This window comes from Aquarana catesbeiana, linkage group LG09 (genome assembly GCF_042186555.1).
Source record: "Aquarana catesbeiana isolate 2022-GZ linkage group LG09, ASM4218655v1, whole genome shotgun sequence".
NCBI classification, from domain to species: Eukaryota; Metazoa; Chordata; class Amphibia; order Anura; family Ranidae; genus Aquarana; species Aquarana catesbeiana.
In genome coordinates, this window is record NC_133332.1 from 303,332,834 (window position 1) to 303,355,030 (window position 22,197).

Here is a 22,197-nt window from a genome sequence, read left to right on the forward strand (position 1 = left end):
AAAACCAGAGATCATTCATATCAGAAGCACTTCCCCTTTTTATGGGGGCAAAAAGAATTAAATTACCTAGGGATTAAGATCACAACCTCATATGAGACGCTTTTCCATGCCAACATCATACCACTTCTCAACGAGATTAAGCAAGAACTTAGTAGAATTCACCTAGGACAATTATCTTGGGGAGGGAGAATAAACATATATAAAATGGTAGTATTGCCAAAAATTACCTACATAATGCAAATGTTGCCAGTGGCACTCCCACAGGCATATCTAAGAAAACTGCAATCAATTTTTTTAAGGTTTATCTGGAGAGGAAAAGCACCACGTTTAAAATTTACACAATTGACAAAAACGAAAGGTAATGGGGGATGGGGAGCACCAGATGTGTGTAAATATTATGAAGCTATAGCTCTAGCCAGAGTAATTGATTGGGCAAAAAATAAAGCAGATAAACACTGGGTGAAAATGGAGAGGGAGATTAGCAATGCTAGGTTGAATAGAATAATTTGGATACCCCCACATTTAAGGGAATTCAGTTCTGAAACGCACGAGATCACTAAACACGCACTAAAGATATGGGACAAGGTTCACAAGAGGGAGCACTGGGGATACAATTCCCCTCTAATGTCACTTAAGGACTCAGCATACTTTGCACCAGGGAGAGGGGAGTGGTTTGGGAGATGGCTATTAGATGAAAACATACAGTTAAAAGACGTCATGCAACAGAACAAAATATGCACATATCAGGAGTTAAAGGAAAAAAAAAGTTTGCTGGTAATAAATACTTGGCGGTACAACCAATTGAGTCAGTTTATTAGATCCCTCCCACAACCAATTAGATCAAAGGAAAACCTACGCCCACTAGAGAAAATGTGCCTGGGTAAAGACAGGAAGGGGGGGGTTCTCCCAGACATATAGATTATTGATAGGTCTAGGGAACACAGAAACCCCCTCTTTCATAAAGAAGTGGGAGAAGGAGTTAGGTAGGGAGCTTACTCCCCTAGAGGGGTCATTGATCCTAAGCAGAGCAGCAGTTACGTCAGTCAATAGTAAAATCCTGGAGTTAAACTACAGATGCCTAACCAGGATGTATTTGACTCCAGATCGATTGAACAAATTTCATAACGGACCCCCACAATATTGCTGGAGGGGGTGCAAGGAATTAGGATCAATGACCCATATCTGGTGGCAATGCACGATAATAAAAATATTCTGGACAGAGGTGAGGGGTTTTATTAAAGATATAACAGGGATCAGTATACCAGATGACCCCTGGGTTTGCCTATTTCACTTAAGTGAAATGCCTAATAAAGCCTATCTGAGAACGCTACTGCCGCATCTTTTGGATGCGGCCAAAAGCTTGATAACCAAATATTGGAGAAGAACAGAAAGACCCGCAATGAAGGATTGGCTAGAGAAAATCAATGAAATACATAACCTAGAATACTTAAGGTATAGTGAGGGTATGAAAATGGGCGCTTTTGAGATAAAATGGAAAAGGTGGGAGGAGTTTAAAACGTCCCTGAGAGCGGCCGAAATATGGACAGCCTAGGTAGGAAGATAAAGAGACCCAGAGATCAACAGCTAAATGACCCCGAAGGCTGAAACAGAGATGGATTTGAAGAAGATGGGGAGAGAGGAGGGGGGGCAGGAGGGGACGCACGGCCCTGGGGGGGATGGAGAGAAATATATAAAGGTAAAATGTATAAATATAACGTAAACAAGCTTTGTGAGAAAAAAAAAAAAAAAGTACAATCAGCACTACCACGATGATGAGAAGCAGGAATGGGAAGAAGTTGGAAGTATTGATAACTGAAAAACGATTCCCAGATAAATAATCTTGCTGAGTGGAAAAAAAAAAAAAAAAAGGATAGGAGGGGAGAATCAGATTTCAGAGCCACCAACTAGTTAGATATACAGGCTGCCAGACATGGTTCTTTATTCTATGTCAGAAGTTGGCTTTTACAAATGTGTTACAATATACAGAAAAAAGATAACTGAACAAAACTGCACCTTTAGTCTCTCAAAGTCTGCCTGAGATGAACATTTTAAGATAAAATAAAATTGCCAATTAACAGGTGATTTTTTTTATGGAGCATTCCTGAGCTTTCCCTTCCCCAGCAGTCACTGCTTTCCACTTAATTGTTTGTTAGATAAAGTAAAGCAGGTCATAGACAATTTCTTTTTTTTTTTCCCACATTTAGCTAGGGGGCTGAAAAAAAAAGAAAAAGAAAAGAAAAGAAAGACGACTTTGATTCCTCTGTCCCAGCGTTTTTCAACTGGGGTACTGTGAGGAATCAGGGGTGCCACAGTAACAGCCTGATCTGAGCGATCCACTGTTAGCTCCTGTGCCACAGGAGGGAGAGAGCACTGTTATCTCCAGTGTATAGAGGATTCAGAGAGCTCAGCCCGCACCTTCCTCTCTGTACAGAAAGCTGAGGTGGCTGCCTGCCCACCCACGTTCTACCAACTGATGATGTCATTGGCTGCTAAGGACTTGGCAAAAAGAGTACAGAGGAGCAGAGAGTGGGGTAGGTGCACGCTGAATTCCCTGTCTCCTCTCTGTACTCTTTCTGGCAGTTGGTAGGACGCGGGCTGGTGGCCAGCTCAGCTTTCGGTTGGCTGGCAAGAGTACAGGGAGGAATAAAAAGCTGGGGTGGGGTGGAAGAGAGCAAAACCCACACCACCTCCTGGTTCTCTCCTCCTCTCTGTCGCAGTCACTACTGTAGGGACAGAATTTGTGCTAGGAGGGGAAATTTGTGCTGCATTTTAGGGCTTGTTCACACCAGGTGCAGTACGGTAACAGGTGCAAAATTGTGCATTTTCCTGCTCTGCACAAAAAATGTGCCATCTTTTGCGGATTCGGATGGGTGCCATAGTTCCCAATGACGCCCCCCCATGCATCTAGCAAATGCGTGTATATTTGCGTCTGCTAAAAACGCATGGTACCATAGTACCATGTGTTTTGGTGCTGTGCAATTTTAAAAATCATGCTGGCACCCTTTTGTGTTTCACATGCATAGAGCAGCTCATTAAAAAAAAAAAAAAAAAAACAAAACTGCAAGGGAAGGCACAAAAAATCATGCGACTCCTGATGTGAACGAGCCCTCAGACTGGTGTGCAATTCTAAAGGGTGTCTGAAAAAATGTTGAAAAAAACTACTCAATCCACACAAGCGAGGGGGATGGAAGAATCCCCTCCAGCCAGGACATTGTATTCTGACAGTGGCTCTTGCTGCTGTCAAAATACACTGATCAGCGGCTGCAGCCACTGATTGGAAAACATTTTCCAACCTGGCTGTTTGACAGAAGTCTTTATAATGATCAATTTCTGACAAACAGGGAGGGCCACACACTGATCGAAATTTGACCAGTATCTGCTAAACTGGCTGAATTTCTGGGTGGCCGTTCCTGCAGAGCACATGTGATGGTGACATCAATGGCTGCATGTACAGTAAATTTCTACTAAACAGTGCATGTTTAGGAGATATTTACATTACCAATAGGCAAGTCTTATTATATTACTATAGGTAAAACTCATGCATAGGAGTTTACTCCCACTTTAAAAAAAAAAAAGAAAAAAAAAAAAAGAAAAAAAAAAAAAAAGTGTATAGTACAACCACTTTTCTTTAGTATTGGATACAGTACGGCAGGGTTAAAAGCCCTGTTGGTTTAATTTTTGCTGTTTATGCCCCACTGTGGAGATTTTTCTTCCCATCTTGGGGACACAACAGGTGGTGAAAGGATATTTCTCCAAAGAGAAGGGGATTCCCCTTTGGGTCCCAAATTGAATAGTTACCTTTATTAGTTTGGAGATTATCCATACTAGTCCTAAAAATGTAAAGCCCAAACTTTTTTTTTTGTTTGTTTTTGTTTTGGTCTTTTGGAAAGAGGGTAGAAGAGTTAGAACACCTGTCAACTTATTACTCTCTGTGGGAGATGTACTAAAACTGGTGCACACAGAATCTGGTGCCACTGAGCACAGTAACCAATCAGCTTCCAGGTTTTATTGTCAAAGCTTAATTGACTAAGCTGAAGTTAGAAACTGATTGGTTACTATTCACAGCTGCACCAGATTCAGTGTGCTCCAGTTTTAGAAAATCTCCCCCTCTGTGTCCCTGCTAGGTAGTATCTGTCCTGCTGACCACTGTCACTGGGGCAGGAAGTGATGGGAAATCCAATATTTTACAGATGTCACCAGAACAAGAGGCGAGAGAAAATCTCACAATTGGGACATCTGTTTGTTCCAGTACTGTGCAAAATGTTGGACAGGTGTGAAAGATGCCTCAAAGTAAGAATGCTTTCAGAAATAGAAGTGTTGATGGTTTATTTTTATCAATTAACAACATGGAAAGTAAATGAGCAGAAGAAAATCCAAATCAAATCAATATTTGGTGTGACCACTCTTTGCCTTCAAAACATCAATTCTTCTAGGTACACTTGCACAGTTTTTGAAGGAACTCTGCAGGTATGTTGTTCCAAATATCTTGGAGAACTAACCACAGATCTTCTGTGGATGTAAGCTGCCTCAAATCCCTATGTCTCTTCATTGAATCCCAAACAGACTCCATGTTGAGATCAGAGCTCTGTGGGGGCCAAACATCACTTCTAGGACTCCTTGTTCTTTACACTGAATATAGTTCTTAATGACATTGGTTGTATGTTTGGGGTCATTGTCCTGCCACAGAATAAATTTGGGGCCAATCAAATGCCTCCTTGATGGTATGGCATGATGGATAAGTATCTGCCTGTATTTCTCAGCCTTGCGGGCACCATTGGATTCTGACCAAATTTCCAACTGCTGCCATGTTTATGCACCCCAGTTCCTATGTTTTCATGCATAGTTGAGTCGCTTAGCCGTGTTTCCACATCCGAGGCTTGCTTTTTTGGCCGCAATTCTACCAAGATGACAACTTCTGGCCAGACTTCTCCGGACAGTAGATGGGTATACCTGGGTGCTGAGAAATACAGGCAAATACTTATCCATCATGCCATACAATTAGGGAGGCGTGTGATTGATCCAAAATGTATTCTGCAGCAGGACAACGGCCCAGACATACAGCCTAAGTCATTAAGAACTATCCACAGCGTAAAAAACAAGGAGTCCTGGAAGTGATGGTTTGGCCCCAACAGAGCCCGATCTCAACACCATGCAGTAGTAATGGCGTAATAACTGTGTGTTCATAAATATGAAATTTTTGCTGTTTTCCAAATATAGAGTCTAATAGGAAAGTTCAGGGTAACTTCCCGCTGATCTCAATGCCACGCTTCTGAAGAGATTGAAGTTTCTCTAGGCCAGTGATGGCGAACCTTGGCACCCCAGATGTTTTGGAACTACATTTCCCATGATGCTCAACTGCTCTGCAGAGGGCATGAGCATCATGGGAAATGTAGTTCCAAAACATCTGGGGTGCCAAGGTTCGCCATCAATGCTCTAGGCAAACAGATAAGAACAGCAGGGTGCAATCTGAGTGTAGTATATTAACAGATTTATTATGGTGAAAAGACAAATTATTATTATAGAGGATTTATAAAGCGCCAGTTTGCGCATCGCTTTACAACATGAGGGCAGACAGTACAGTTACAATACAATTCAATACAGGAGGAATCAGAGAGCCCTGCTTGTTAAAGCTTACAATCTAGGAGGGAGGGTCAAGTGATACAAAAGGTAATAGCTGTGGGGGATGATCTGATGGAGGAAGTAAAAGTACAGTTGTTAGGTGGGGGCCGGATAGGCTTCTCTGAAGAGGAGGGTTTTCAGGGAGTGTCTAAAGGCAAGCAGAGTAGGAGATAGTCGGACAGATTGGGATAAGGAGTTCCACAAGAATGGAGAGGCTCTGGAAAAGTCCTGGAGGCGAGCATGGGAGGAGGTGATGAGGGAACTAGAGAGCAGAAGGTCTTGGGAGGAACAAAGGGAACGAGTAGGCTGTTTTGAGACTAGGTTAGTGATGTAGCCGGGGGGCCGAGTTGTGGATGGCTTTGTAAGTTATCAGAATTTTGAATTTAAATTTGCTGGGTGAGTGGAAGCCAGTGGAGGGATTGACAGAGAGGGGTAGCAGACACTGAGAGGTTGGTAAGGTGGATGAGCCTGGCAGCAGCATTCATGATGGACTGAAGGGGGGTAGCCTGTGTAAAGGTAATCCCGTGAGAAGGGAGTTGCAGTAGTAGAGGCGGGAGATGAACAGGGAGTGAACTAAGAGTTTTGTAGTGTCAATGGTTAGGAAGGCGTATTTTGGAAATGTTGCGGAGGTTAAGACAGCAAGATTTGGAAAGTGTTTGGATGTGGAGCCGAAAGGATAGTTCAGAGTCCAGGGTTACACCTAGAACCTTGGCATGCGGGGACGGGCTGATAGTAGTGCTATTGAATGGTACTCACATCGTGACAGTTAAAATTGGGCTCATCACATAGTAAGGGTTTCTGGTGGACAGTCATACAACAGGGAAACGCAGACCAGGATAGAAGCACTGAATGGATTGATATGCATGGAAAGAAGAAATGGCACTTTTGTAATCTGTGAGCGGTCGGGCTCATACATCTGGGATGGGAAGAATCTTCCTAAAACTTGAAGCCTGGAAAGTCTGGACATCAGGCAGCATGACGGCTAGGATGAGGAAGTGGAAATAAACAAGATGGCGTAGGGCTTCTTGTGGGATGGGTCTGCTCTGCATCCCACAAGAAGCCCTGCGCCATCCTGTTGGTTTCCACATCCTCATCTAAGCGGTTTTAGGTAGAGGCTCCCCATCCCAGATGTATGAGCTGCCTGCTCACCGATTATGTACTAAAATGCCATTTCTTCTTCTCATGTGTATCTATCCACCCAGTATTTCTATTCTGGTCTGAGGCTCCCTGTTGTGCGACTGTCCACCAGAAACTCTTACTATGTGATGAACCTGATTTTAACTGTCACAATGTGAGTTGCCATTTGTCTTTTCACCATAATAAATCTGTTAATGTACTACACTCAGTTTGTGCCCTGCTGTTATCTGCTCAACATCATGGAGTCGGTCTGGGATTACATGAAGAGACAGAAGCATTTGAGGCAGCCTACATCCACAGAAGATCTGAGATTAGTTCTCAAAGATGTCTGGAACAACCTACCTGCCGAATTCCTTCAAAAACTGTGTGCAAGTGTACAAGTGTGAATTGATTAGCCAAAAGGTAGTCACACAAAATATTGATTGGATTTAGATTGTTCTACCGTTTGTTCACTTTGCATTTTGTAAATTGATAAAAATGAACAATTAAAATATATATTTGTAATAGTTACTCTGGTTGAAAAAACAAACATGTCCATCTAGTTTAACCAATAAAAAGGGGTTAAAAAATACAATCCTATATCCATAGTTGATCCAGAGGAAGGCAAAAAAATCCAGCAAACCATGATCCAATATGTTCCACTAGGAGAAAAAATTCCATCCTGATCCCCCAAGAGGCAATCCGATATTCCCTGGATCAACTTTACATATAAATGTTGGTATCCAGTTATATTATGTACATTTAAGAAATAATCCAGGCCTTTTTAAAGCAATCTACTGAGGTGGACAGAACCAGCTCTTAAGGGAGTCTATTCCATATTTCCACAACTCTTACTGTAAAGATACCTTTCCGTATTTGGAGATTAAATCTCTTTTCCTCAAGATGTGTGCACCCTTGTCCTCTGTGATGAGCTTAAACTGAATCATTTTTTAAAGCATTCTTACTTCACAACATTTCTTCACACCTGCCTAAAATATTTGCATAGTAGTGTACAATAGTATAAAGCTAGGTTCACACTATTGTGGGTGCAGCAAAGCATTTAAATCGCACACGTTCCTGCACCCACAGCCAAAGCACACTGCTGTTTAGCAGGTGTACATTTAAATGAAATGGCTGTTATGCCTGCTAAAACATTCCCGGCAGCAAACACACAGATGTGAGCTTAGGCATTTTACTCACTTTGGAAATATTTCCACTTACTTCCTTTTGCATTTCAGAGACAGGAAGCGAAGGGAAATTTCCTGAAAGACGCAAATAGGTGACTTGAGATGGGTTTAATATGTCTGGTCCTGTGTTCCAACCACCAGCCGTGTCCTGTAGTGACATAGGGACCTCTGGAAGGAACCACATAGGACATCTTCTGACAATCCTGGAAATGTGTTAAATGTCAAAGAATCTTTATGAAGCTTAGCTCTTGAAGACAGCAAAAATCCATGGCCCTGACCACTGAAGAAATAAGTGTAATCCTGTTTTTGGATTAATTTGTGCAGCAATAGTGTCCTTGCAGCCTTTTCCTACTCCATCCTAAACTATAAAATAAAAAAATAAATAAATAAATCTCTTGCTGGGTTGCATTTTTGGGGCTTTTCCTTTTAGTTTTTAATTTGCCTTTTGCTGTCACTTTTTAAATAGCTTTTTTTTTTTTTTTTTTCCCTCTGGTTTCATCAGTCTATCAATTAAGGGGTGTGGTTAATTGCTCACAGGTGCCTATTTAACTGGTTCTAGGACTCAGTCTGAGCGTGCTCCGTCTGAAGCTGTGGAGCTTGGTGTAAGTGGAGCTGGAATAAGTGGGAGTTAAAAACCAGAATTTAAAACAGGAGGTTATAACAGGGGTCATAGTACCTGTGTAGTGTGAGTATCTGAGTGTTGTCTGAGTAGTGTGTGTGTATCGTTAGTACTTGTGTATTGCGAGTGCACGTAGGTCTGTGAGTACCTGTGTATTGTCTTGTTGTGTACCTGTGTATTGTATTGTTGTGTACCTGTGTATTGTATTGTTGTGTACCTGTGTATTGTCTTGAGTATTAGTGCCAGGAAGCTAGCTGTTAGGTAATTTGGACAGGGTAAAATCCCCAAATCCTCACTAAATTTAATAGGTACGATGCCCGGCGGGTGTGGAGAGGCGACTCTTTGTACATCTTGCCGCATGTATGCGTTCCTTGATCATCCGATCGAGGGCGAATACTGCTGTGCAAAATGTAAGCACATTGTTTCCCTGGAAGCCCAGGTTCTGAATCTGGGGAAGCAACTGTCAGCACTGAGAAGTCCCTCCATACTAAAGGTGAGCCAGGAACGTACACGGCAGGGGCCAGCACAGAGGCGGGTGGAGACAAAGAGGTGCAGGCACTAGCAAAGAGTAGATGGGTGACAGTCAGGAGGGGTAGAGGGGGAAGTGCCAGAGAGGAAGATCCAGGACTGGAGCATCCCAATAAGTACGCTCCATTGAGTGACATTGGTGAAACCAGTCAGGGACCAGCACTGCTGGAGATGAGGGAGAGTGGGGGGGCAGCAAAGGGAAAGGAAAGACAGATTCTGGTCGTAGGGGACTCAATTCTTAGAAGGACAGAGAGGGCAATCTGTAACCAAGACCTGAAGCGCCGAACAGTATGTTGTCTACCGGGCGCTCGGGTTCGGCACATCACGGATCTTGTGGACAGATTACTGGGAGGGGCTGGGGAAGACCCGGCTGTCATGGTGCACGTTGGCACCAATGAAAGTCAGAGGCAAATGGAGTGTCCTAAAGAACGATTTTAGGGACTTAGGAGCTAAATTGAGGAAAAGGACCTCCAAGGTAGTGTTCTCAGGAATACTACCGGTACATCGAGCCACACCAGAAAGGCAGAGGGAGATTAGGGAAGTAAACAAGTGGCTGAAGAGCTGGCGTAGTAAGGAGGGGTTTGGGTTCCTGGAGGACTGGGCCGACTTCTCAGTCGGTAACCGGTACTATAGAAGGGACGGACTGCACCTAAATGAGGAGGGTGCAGATCTGCTGGGAATGAAGATGGCCAAAAAGTTAGAGGGGTTTTTAAACTAGGCGATGGGGGGGGGGGGGGGGGGGAGGGTCCAGAGACAGTGATAGCCAGCACGGAAGATATTCCAGAGGGTAGTATTGGGGGCATTAGTGGTAGGTTAACCAAAGCACAAAAACACAAGGTGAGTATAGTAGCAAGTCCAAGTTGCAATCTTGAAACACCCAATACGAGGACAATATGCAACCGGTCTAAACTATGTGGCATGTTCACTAATGCCAGGAGCATGGCGGACAAGATGGGTGAACTAGAGATACTGTTGTACAAGGAGGATTTGGATTTTGTGGGAATTTCAGAGACCTGGTTCAACAGCTCTCATGATTGGCTGGCAAACATTCAAGGGTATACCCTATACCGCAAGGATAGAGAGGGTAAAAAAGGGGGAGGGGTATGCCTATATATCAAGAATAAGGTACAAGTGAATGTGAGAGATGACATCACTGAGGGGGCTAGGGAGGAGGTGGAATCTTTATGGGTAGAGCTCCAAAGGGATGAAGCTAAGGGGAAAATAATACTGGGAGTATGCTATAGGCCCCCTAACCTGAGGGAGGAAGTGGAGACGGATCTCCTATCACAAATTGGATTAGCAGCAAGGATGGGAAGTGTTATCATAATGGGGGATTTTAATTATCCAGACATAGACTGGGCGGAGGGAACCGCGCATTCATTTAAGGCTCGCCAGTTCCTTAATGTCTTGCAGGACAATTTTATGGGTCAGATGGTAGACGCACCAACTAGAAATAAAACATTACTAGATCTACCGATTACCAACAATACAGACCTGATCACAGATGTGGAAATACGGGGCAATTTAGGTAACAGCGATCACAGGTCAATTAGTTTCAGTATAAATCACACAAATAGGAAACATGAAGGGAACACAAAGACACTGAATTTCAAAAGAGCCAACTTCCCTAAACTACAAACCTTGCTAAAAGGCATAAATTGGGATAAAATATTAGGAACAAAGAATACGGAGGAGAGATGGGTTTGCTTTAAGAGCATATTAAATAAGGGCATTAGCCAATGTATCCCATTGGGTAATAAATTTAAAAGAGTGAACAAACATCCTGGATGGCTTAACTCCAATGTAAAAATGCATATAAAAGCAAAGGAGAAGGCCTTCAAAAAATACAAGGTTGAGGGATCATCCTCAGCATTCAGAATTTATAAAGAATGCAACAAGAAATGTAAGGGTGCAATTAGATAGAACATGAAAGACACATAGCGGAGGAGAGCAAAAAAAATCCCAAGAAATTCTTTAAGTATGTAAACAGTAAAAAAGGGAGGACAGATCATATTGGCCCCATAAAGAATGAGGAAGGACATCTGGTTACAAAGGATGGGGAGATGGCGAAGGTATTGAATTTATTCTTCTCCTCAGTCTTCACGAGTGAATCGGGGGGCTTCAGTAACCAAAACTGCAGTGTTTATCCTCATGACACAACACAGGTAGCACCTACATGGTTAACAGAGGACGGAATTAAAATTAGACTTGAGAAACTTAACATTAATAAATCACCGGGACCAGATGGCTTGCATCCGAGGGTACTTAGGGAACTCAGTCAGGTGATGGCCAGACCGTTGTTCCTAATTTTTACAGACAGTCTATTGACTGGAATGGTACCAGCTGATTGGAGAAAAGCCAATGTAGCACCAATATTTAAAAAGGGCCCAAAAAACATCCCTGGGAATTACAGACCAGTTAGCCTAACATCAATAGTATGTAAACTCTTGGAGGGGATGATAAGGGACTATATACAAGATTTTAGTAATAAGAATGATATCATTAGCAGTAATCAGCATGGATTCATGAAGAATCGTTCTTGCCAAACCAATCTATTAACCTTCTATGAGGAGGCGAGTTGCCATCTAGATAAAGGAAGGCCTGTAGACGTGGTGTATCTGGATTTTGCAAAAGCATTTGACACAGTTCCCCATAAACGTTTACTGTACAAAATAAGGTGCGTTGGCATGGACCATAGGGTGAGTACATGGATTGAAAACTGGCTACAAGGGCGTGTTCAGAGGGTGGTGATAAATGGGGAGTACTCAGAATGGTCAGGGGTGGGTAGTGGGGTTCCCCAGGGTTCTGTGCTGGGACCAATCCTATTTAATTTGTTCATAAACGACCTGGAGGATGGGATAAACAGTTCAATCTCTGTATTTGCAGACGATACTAAGCTAAGCAGGGCAATAACTTCTCCGCAGGATGCGGAAATCTTGCAAAAAGACCTGAACAAATTAATGGGGTGGGCGACTACATGGCAAATGAGGTTTAATGTAGAAAAATGTAAAATAATGCATTTGGGTGGCAAAAATATGAATGCAATCTATACGCTGGGGGGGAAAACCTCTGGGGGAATCTAGGATGTAAAAGGACCTGGGGTATTAGTAGATGATCGGCTCAGCAATGGCATGCAATGCCAAGCTGCTGCTAATAAAGCAAACAGAATATTGGCATGCATTAAAAGGGGGATCAACTCCAGAGATAAAACGATAATTCTTCCGCTCTACAAGACTCTGGTCTGGCCGCACCTGGAGTATGCTGTCCAGTTCTGGGCACCAGTCCTCAGGAGGGACGTACTGGAAATGGAGCGAGTACAAAGAAGGGCAACAAAGCTAATAAAGGGTCTGGAGGATCTTAGTTATGAGGAAAGGTTGCGAGCACTGAACTTATTCTCTCTGGAGAAGAGACGCTTGAGAGGGGATATGATTTCAATTTACAAATACTGTACTGGTGACCCCACAATAGGGATAAAACTTTTTCGCAGAAGAGAGTTTAATAAGACTCGTGGCCACTCATTACAATTAGAAGAAAAGAGGTTTAACCTTAAACTACGTAGAGGGTTCTTTACTGTAAGAGCGGCAAGGATGTGGAATTCCCTTCCACAGGCGGTGGTCTCAGCGGGGAGCATTGATAGCTTCAAGAAACTATTAGATAATCACCTGAATGACCGCAACATACAGGGATATGTAATGTAATACTGACACATAATCACACACATAGGTTGGACTTGATGGACTTGTGTCTTTTTTCAACCTCACCTACTACTACTATGTAACTATAAATCAATCAAACAACCTTAACCTCTTCAGCCCCGGAAGGATTTGCTCCCTTCCTGACCAGGCCATTTTTTGTTTTACGGCACTGTGTCGCTTTAACTGACAATTGTGCGGCCCTGCGACGTTGTACAGAAAAAAAAAAAAAATGTTCTTTTTTCCCCACAATTAGAGCTTTCTTTTGGTGGTATTTGATCACCTTTGCGGTTTTATTCTCTTGCGCTTTAGACAAAAAAAAAAAAAAAAAAACACAATATATATCCCAATATTTAAAGAAAAAAAAAATTTTTTTTCCTCAGTTTAGGCCGATATGTAGTATTCTATACAATTTTGATAAAAAAATAAAATAAAAATAAAATCACAATAAGCGTATATTGATTGGTTTGCACAAAAGTTATAGCGTCTACAAAATAGATGATACATTTATACATTTATGTCTTTTTCATTTATTTTTACTAGTAATGGCGGCAATCTGCGACTTTTATCAAGACTACGACATTGCGGCAGACAGATCGGACACTTTTGACACTATTTTGGGACCATTGACATTTATACAGTGATCAGAGCTAAAACTGGCCATTAATTACTGTATAAAGGTCACTGGCAGGGAAGGGGTTAACACTAGGGGGCGATCAAGGGGTTAACCGCGTTCCCTATTTGTGTTCTAACTGTAGAGGGGATGGGACTGACTAGGGGAGGAGAAAGATCGGTGTTCATACTTGGTATGAACACACAATCTGTCTCCTCTCCCCTGAGTTTACACACACAGATCCCGGTTCTCGCTCTGTCATGAGCGATTGTGGGTACCCGGCGGTCATCACGCCCGCTGGGCACGCGCGTCGGCTCCGGGGACATACGTCGGGCGCCTGCTGTGACATCTAAAAGAAGCGACGTACAGCTACGGCGATTTGTGCAGCCATGCCAACCTGCCGCAGTATAACTGCGTCGGCTGGTCGGCTAGCAGTTAAAAATAACAACTTTGGAGTCTCATACAAAGGTTGTATGGATGAGCCCCTAAGAAGGTGAACCACACTTCTCTGGTTAGAATCTCAAGCCTCTGCTATTTTTTTTTAAAGCAGGTTACCATTTTAGCTACAGAAATCATACAATAAACAGACCATTGTATATTTCTGAACAATGCTTACCATGTCTGAGCTGCGAGGCTTTTAACTGAGTGGTTGTATTGTTTCTGCCAATTAATTTTGCAACAGCAGTCCAATTATTCCCGTATTCAGATATCCCTTTCCGCAGTTTTTCTACGTCGTCTTTTGTAAAACTGAAAAAAACAAAAAAACAGCAGTGGCTAACAGGACAAGATAGCAGCTTCCTTGGCTGTAAAGAATTAAAAGGTTTAGTTCTTCCTTAACCCATTCCCGCCTAAGTGCCGGTACATACTGATGCGAATTTGATGGGTTACAAAAAGCCTAGATTCGCATGTCATTCAAAAACACATTGTGTGCAATGACGGTCAATCACATCTATGCTTTGCGATTGCTTTGCAAATACCATGCGGCAGCAGTGCGATTTTCCTCTCCATAGACATCAAATGGTATCCAACATGAAATCGCATCTTGTGTTCAGATGTGTGCAAATATTGCATTTTCTGTGTAGATTTTTACATATTTCCCTCCTGCCCCATGCAGAAATTGCAGCTGCGTAAAATTCCATTCAAAAACGCAATAAATTCAAATTACAGTCGCACTGTCTTTAGCACAAATTGAAACACAAAATCGCACTGAACACCAGCAAAAATCTGCATAAGAATTTGCTCACATTCACATCGCATAAGTGTGAACCCAGACTAAGGGTGAAATAAATTTTAATGTCTTGTTGTAGCGATACAACTAACATGCACATATGTGGTATGTACCCATAGAACAGCCCAGAGGCAATGTGCGCATTTCGTTTTTTTTTAATCCTACCTAAAACACACAGACTAGCCATGACCTTTGACCCTTAATGGATTCAAACACTAACTTAGATCAAACCTTGTCTTAGGTATTTTTTCTTTTAGTTTTGGAGAGACAGACAGACAGAGACAGAGACAGAGACAGAGAGAGACAGAGAGAGAGAGAGAGAGAGAGAGAGACAGAGAGAATGAGAATATCTCTCCCCTCCATTCAGAGAGAGAAAAACAAATCTGTAAAAAACCCACAGTGACAGCCATTCAGAGGCTATCACAGCAATCAGATCCTTCCTACGGGACCCAGGGCTCCTGGTGAGACCCCTCTCTGTGCTGGGTGCTTGCATTCAGCTCAAAAGACATATGCGGCCCAAAGAAAGAAAAAAAAAAAAAAAAAAAAAAAACACACACACAACAACAGGGGTTGAGTTTATTCTGCTCATTCCCCCCACCCCCTCCTTTTTTTTTAATCACTTATTTCTACCACAAGGAATGCAAACATCTTTTGTGATGGAAATAAAGTACGGCAGGTCCTCTTCATGGAGATACATGTGCTCTATAAGACCTCAGATCTCTCCTCTACCCTTAAAAGGCTGCTGATCTAGCCGACATTTTAATTGCTTCGGCTGAAGTGTCTGCCTTATAGGCTACCGTGGAAGACAAGGTAGTGAAAGAATAGATTATCTCCTGCTTGGGTGAATCTGCCAACACGTGAGCCTTTAGCGGATTAACCCAATATTCCAGATTTCTAGCTACGCATGTCTTAGCCATGGCTGGTTTTAAATTGCTCATGCTCGATTGCCAAGATCTCTTGAGCAAAAAGATTCATACGCTTATCCATCGGATCCCCATGTCTTCAAAGGCTAGGTCGGTGGACCTAGAGACCTGGGAGAAGGCAGCGTCGAGCTTGGGGACCTTATTCCATATCGCAGAGGGTCTTCCTCGAAAGGAAAGAGTCTCTTGAGGAAAAAAAAAAAAAAATTACTCCGGTTCTTGCCATTCTTTCTTTATGGAATCCGAAATGACAGAATGTACCGGAAATGTCTGCCCTTTAGGCTCACTTAGACCTGCATACATATGGTCATGCAGTGTTAGCTCCCTTTTTTTCTTTGCTTAGGCGAAGGGTAACATGTAGGGCTCTAAGAAGCCCATCAACCTCCTCCAGGGATAGTTTAAGTTTGGAGGGGGCCACTTCCGCCCCCTCACCCTCCTCCTCCGAACCGTCATTGGAAGGAGTGGGGAATTGTCCCCTGGTGGTAGGACCTTCTGATAGAGTCTCTAACACTGGGACAGAAGAAGAACCCTGGGAAGACTAAGATGTGGAGGGCTGGCTAGCAGCTGGATTGACCAACGAGTCACAGAATGACTGAATCGTGGCATAGAGTTTCTTTTTTACTGAGGCAACCAAGTCATCACAGACAAAAGAAGATTCTTCCTTGACCAAGGAAGCAATGCAAGTGCTGCATAATGCTTTCTTCCAATTCTCCCCCATCTTAGCCTTGCATGAGGGGCATCTCTTTTTGTGCTTGAATTAGAGCTTTTGGCGTAAGAGAGGAAACAAAACAGGAAAAAAACAGGGGGCCTTTGCTGAGACCCAGTCTCTAACTGTGGACCACCCAAAGGTGAACTAAGAGGGGTAGAAACAACAACCTCAAGTGCCCAGACAGGCCCCCGCCACCAGGGGGGTAAAAAAAAGGAAGACCGGAAACCCCAAGTAAACGATCGGCCAGATTTAAGAAACTGCCCCCTACCCGAGACTTACTGGCGACTGTCCCCATCGCTGTAGATGCCACTGCGTCCTCCATAGCAGGCGTGTAGCGCTTCACGCCGCTCCGGACTCCCATAGTGCCACTGCACAGGACCGGAAGCAAAATTAGGTGCCAGCAAAAGCCCTGCCTCCAGAAATTATGCCAGGTGTCGACCCGCTCTTAGGAAATGTCACTTCTGGCCTGGCCGAAACTCCTCTTGGCCACCGAAAAGGTTCCCTTTAAAAGATGTGGAGTGAGGAGGTGTTTCCTGCGGTCTGGTGGGAGGAGTCGCGATCTCTCAGGTGGTGTCCTAAAAGACGCTTTGGGAAAATTTCAAGGGGTATGAATAATTTTTCAAGGCACTGTACATACTAGGGCCAATTTATACAGGATCCAATGAATCTACCAGCATGTCCTTGGAGTGTTTATTTTTTGTTGAGGGAGGAAGAATAGGAAAGTGGCAAGAAATCAGCAAAGTTTTTGCCCCTGGGAGTGCATAGTAGTGAAAGCATTTAAATAAAAGTGTGCATATGAAAACTTTCAGGTGTTTACCTGCTCAACCAACACACACTGTGGTTCCTTCTGCTGGCTCGTATGTCCTGTAGAAGGAAGTCGAGGCTGCTGCAGGGAAGAGCAGGTATTTATTTGCATCTGGAATGGTGTAAGGTGGCAGATTTTCACAGGCTGCATGAACTATAGTGCCTCTTCTATTACAGGCCGAGAAGAAAAGGATGGCTGCACACCAAAGGAAAAAAGATCCAACGTGTTTTTATTAAAAAAAAAAAAAAAAAAAAAAAAAAAAAAAAAAAAAAGAGGCCGATGACAGCCAACAAGACAATGTCACAGAACCCAGGAGGTGACGCGTTTCACACCGACCATAGTGCTTCTACAAACCCTTGTCTGGAGAGGCACAAGCACCCAGGAAGAAAGATCTTACTTTGCTCTCTGGACTTCTAAACACACCTTTGGGGAATTCACAATAGCAGTAAGGAGATGAGCGTTCTATGGCCACCAAAGATACAATGCACAATACCAACGCATACATTCCTGGTTAGAAATGGCTGTGTATGTAAGCAGGTGCCGCAGCAACCATGGGCTGGAACTGAGGATAGTCAAAGCAGAAGAAAGTCCCCAGCATACCATGGATATTCAATGTGGGTCCAAAGTTTTGTTCAGCGATCACAATGTTCCAGCAAGAGCAACGTTTCGGAGCCTCACAGTACCCCTTCATCAGGCATATCACATGCCTGATGAAAGGGTCCTACGAGGCTCCGAAACATTGTTCTTGCTGTAACAATGTGATCTCTGCATAAAACTTTGGACCCACATTGGAGAGCCACGGTGTGCTGGTGACCTCCTTCTGCTACACCCACTAGAAACACGCACTTCTACCAATGTCCTCTGTTGAGATGTTCTCAGTGAACATAATTTAATGGCCAATGATGGAACAGGCAAATAACATTCTTCAGAATTCATTCAGCCAATATAATAATGCTTGTTATTTAATGCAATAACTTACCGTCCCTTATTGCCAGACAAATCATACAACTTTGATCCTCGATTCTGAACTTCTTTTACAGTGCGGCCTAGTCCCATCGCTGGGGAAGAAAATATATTAAGTCATCCAATGGTGGAAATGGTTATGGTCTAGAAATCTATACTCAAGTTGGACATCCATCCAATTAAAGCCTAACACCGGACATATTTTATTTTTTAACATTATGGATAATCAGGGAAAGAGTTTGCGACTCCACTAGGAGAATTTCACTTACTTCCTGACTCTGACACACGGGGACCAGAGGTAAGTGGAGCGCTGGTCATTGAGGGGGAATAAAATAATCTTTTTAAAGCATATTTTATTTGGGCTGTAGGTGCATAGAACCAGTTTAAAAGAGAAGCATGGACTTTTTAAATAATAAACATTTATACTCACCTAGGTGGATGCATCAATCCGATGCTGCATCTATACAATAAAAAAAGCTGTTACAATTACCTGCTTTCTGCAAAGGTATTGCACAGAATGGTTCATTACCTCCTCTTTGCCAGCCCTCTGCTGGTGCGGTCCACTGCAGAGGTCCCAGAAGATGGTGGGACCATTCAGAAAGCGCAGTGCGACTCGCACAAGCGCAGTAGGAAAACAGGCTGTGAAGCTGCAAGGCTCCACTTCCTATTTCCCTTACTACAGATGCCAGCACCTGCACCCGAAGCAGATTGACGAATCAGCTAGGGGTGCCGACATCACGGGATCCCTGGACAGGTAGATGTCCTTATAAGAAAAGTCAACAGCTACAGTATTTGTAGCTGCTGACATTTTGTTTTATTTTTTTTTTTAACAGACTGGAACAACCGTTTTGAATTTAGAACAACTTTAACCACTTCAGTCCCGGAAGATTTGGCTGCTCATTTTTTGGCCATTTTTTGCAATACGGCACTGAGTCGCTTTAACTGACAATTGCGCAGTCGTGCAATGTTGTACCCAAACAAAATTGGAGTCCTTTTTTTTCCCACTAATAGAGCTTTCTTTTGGTGGTATTTGATCATCTCTGCGTTTTAATTTTTTTGCGCTATAAACAAAAAAAAAAAAAAAGTGACAATTTTGAAAAAAAATATATATATTTTGTACTTTTTGCTATAATAAATATCCCAAATTTTTTTCGCAATAAGCGTATATTGATTGGTTTGTGCAAAAGTTACAGCTTCTACAAAATAGGGGAGAGATTTATGGCATTTTCATTATTTTTTTTTTTTACTAGTAATGGCAGTGATCATCGATTTTAAGTGAGGAGACCGATCATTGTTCATACTATGTATGAACAACAGATCGCTCTCCTCACCCCTGACAGCACAGAGATCTGTCTGTTTACATTGATCTCCGTTCCGACTCTGTGTTGAGAGATTGTGGGTGCCCGGTCATCGCGACAGCTAGGCATCGGCTCTGGCGTTGCGCCCCCTAGTGGTCAAAAGGCGACCCGACGTAATGCAACGTCGTTTCGCCCAGGGGAGCCAACCTGCCGCAGTACAACTGCAGCGGCTGGTCGGGAAAGGGTTAAAGCAGAACTTCATGTAAACATGAAAAACTCATTTGCAAGCTTCCCATAATTTGTGTATATTACAAACTGTGTAAGCTTACGATTATCAATACTATCCTGCCATTTCCCTGCTTGTTCCCTTATTTCTGGTGCCAAGCAGACAGACGCTATTCAAATGACTATTCCCCCTGGCATTGTCGGTGCCCGGCAGCTGCACTGTTAAATTATGCACTGAAAATTTCTGGGCACAGAGTTGCTTTGTTTCGTGTGCCAAGTGCTGTTAGCATTCAAAAGCATTGGTGATGTGAAGGAAGTTTCCTCCAGTGTGCAGGTATTGTCACCGTTACAAACAGCTCTGACACTGCTCAGTCTTAGACCTCAGGCAAACTGAACGTTTTTAAACGCTGCTCTTAGGGGCATCTGGCTTTTTTTTTTTTTTTTTCTGCCTCCTCTAAACGCCCTTGCATTTAAGCCAGTGTGTCCATGAACATACAGGCGTTTAGAGGGAGGGGCAGCTATGTTTTGGCAGAAAAAAAAACATTTGACGCGACATGTCAAAATGCATGTTAAATTATTAAATTATTCTGGCTAATTAAATGAACGCCCAAGCACCTGACACGCCTTAACATGTTACACGTTTCAAGCATTTTTTTCTACCAAAATGCTGCTGCCAGGAGGAAAAGCATCTATGAGAGATAGCAAAATGTGTGTGTGTGTGTTTATATATATATATATATATATATATACCGTGTTTCCCCGAAAGTAAGACAGTGTCTTACTTTCTTTTTGTCCCTAAAAGCCCCACTATGTCTTACTTTCGGGGTATGTCTTATATTGGGAAAATATGTTGGGGGGCTTTGGTGAGATATCAGGGGTCTTAACAGACCTCTGATATCTCCCCCTTGAGACAGAGAAAGAGACAGAGGATAGAGATTCCCCAGTCCCTTTCTCTGCAGCGTCAGCTGCACTGAGAATGAAAGGAGAGAAGACAGCGGCTTCTCTCCATTCATAAACTGACACATTGTAATCACAGGAGATTACAATGTTTCAGTTATGTGAATGGACAGAGTCAGCTGACTCTGTCTATTCACAAAGGAAGGAGGGGGAGGACGGAGGAACGGAGGGGGAGAACGGAGGGGGACAGAGAAGGAGGGGGGAACGGAGGGGACAGCGGGGAGGCACAGAGGAGGAAAGCGGAACGGAGGGGGAGAACGGAGGGGGACAGAGACCCGCACCCCCAGCGGCCCGCACCCCCAGCCCCACTCTTTGTACCGCACATCACTGGAGGCAAATCCCCCCGTGTTTCCCCGAAAGTAAGACATATGTCTTACTTTCGGGGTACGGCTTATATTAGCTGACCCCTCTGAAACTCCCGATACGTCTTACAATCGGGGGTGTCTTACTATCGGGGAAACACGGTATATAAAATTTATTACACACACGGTTACAAATTGCCTTTCCATCTACTATGCAAGTTACACAGTAATCATGGCTATAGCTCACACAACCGTCAGATGGAAACATATATTATACATAGATTACCGGTTCGTTGCCGAAAGTGGAACTTTTTCTTTAACTTTTCGATAATGCACTTCTGGTCTGGAAACCTATAACTGTGAAAGAGCACCTCGCCTGACTGCAACCCTGTTAACTTCATGAAGGCTTCTACATTTTTCTTGATCAGTTCATCTTCGGTCTGGGAAAATCGTCCAGTTTCAAACTTGATTCCTAAATGAGAAGATATACATTACCGCTAATCTCTTTAATGAGATGCTGTCATGAGACCTAACTTTGTTAAAGTGAGAGTAACAACATCCTTTTTTTATCTATCCATAATGGCTTTTCATTAAATCGTTATTTACTTAGTTTTTTTTGCCTTGTAACATCCCCCATAGCTCTCTTTCTCCCCCTTATCATTTGATTGAAACAAGCAGTGCACATTAGTTGAGTCATGTGCATTGCTCTATGTACACTACACATCCCACAGTCCATAGACCCTACCCTAGCTGAGTGTTAGAGGATGGCCACGTTCTTACATAAAGTGGAACCATGAATTAAATGTAGCCACCCTCTAAACAGGAAGTTCGATTATAGCAGCAAAAAAAAAAAGTTTTTTTGTTCAAAATTACAAAATTTGAAAAAAAAAAAAAAAAAAAAAGTTAAAAAAAAAAAGTATATATATATATATATATATATATATATATATATATATATATATATATATATATATATCTATATATATCACACACATACAGTATCTCACAAGTGAGTACACCCCTCACATTTATGTAAATATTTTATTATTTATATTTTATAATATTTTATTTATTTAAGCCAGTAGCTCAATTCATTGGACACTGCACAGAGAAGTCTTGTTTTGTATATAAAACATAAGACCGGGGGGAGGACCACCATACTGTATATGAAGAACAGTCCTAGTTTCCCCATCACAGCTCCAACAGTGGTGCGATGGTAATTTCGTTGGTGATGGTGTAATTTCTTCAGTGTTGTCACATGAAAAGATATAATAAAATATTTACAAAAATGTGAGAGGTGTACTCACTTTTGTGAGATACTGTGTGTACATATATACATACATACATACATATATATATTTCACACACATATACACACACATTTTTGTAAATAGTCTATTATATCTTTTCATGTGA

The 22,197-nt window shown here is 42.6% G+C and overlaps 1 protein-coding gene across 2 annotated transcripts in view; it reads right to left on the bottom strand.

Moving 5' to 3' along the window:
• The window catches only part of TTF1 (transcription termination factor 1), a 104,686-nt gene that overhangs the window by 42,137 nt on the left and 40,352 nt on the right, over window positions 1–22,197 (bottom strand). For both annotated transcript variants that reach the window (XM_073600528.1, XM_073600529.1), the window contains exons 5-7: window positions 21,068–21,253; window positions 18,016–18,094; window positions 13,991–14,121 (exon numbers count right to left, since the gene is read on the bottom strand). In XM_073600528.1, coding sequence (XP_073456629.1) covers window positions 13,991–14,121; window positions 18,016–18,094; window positions 21,068–21,253 — 396 coding nt within the window. The remainder of the gene's footprint in view (window positions 1–13,990; window positions 14,122–18,015; window positions 18,095–21,067; window positions 21,254–22,197) is intronic.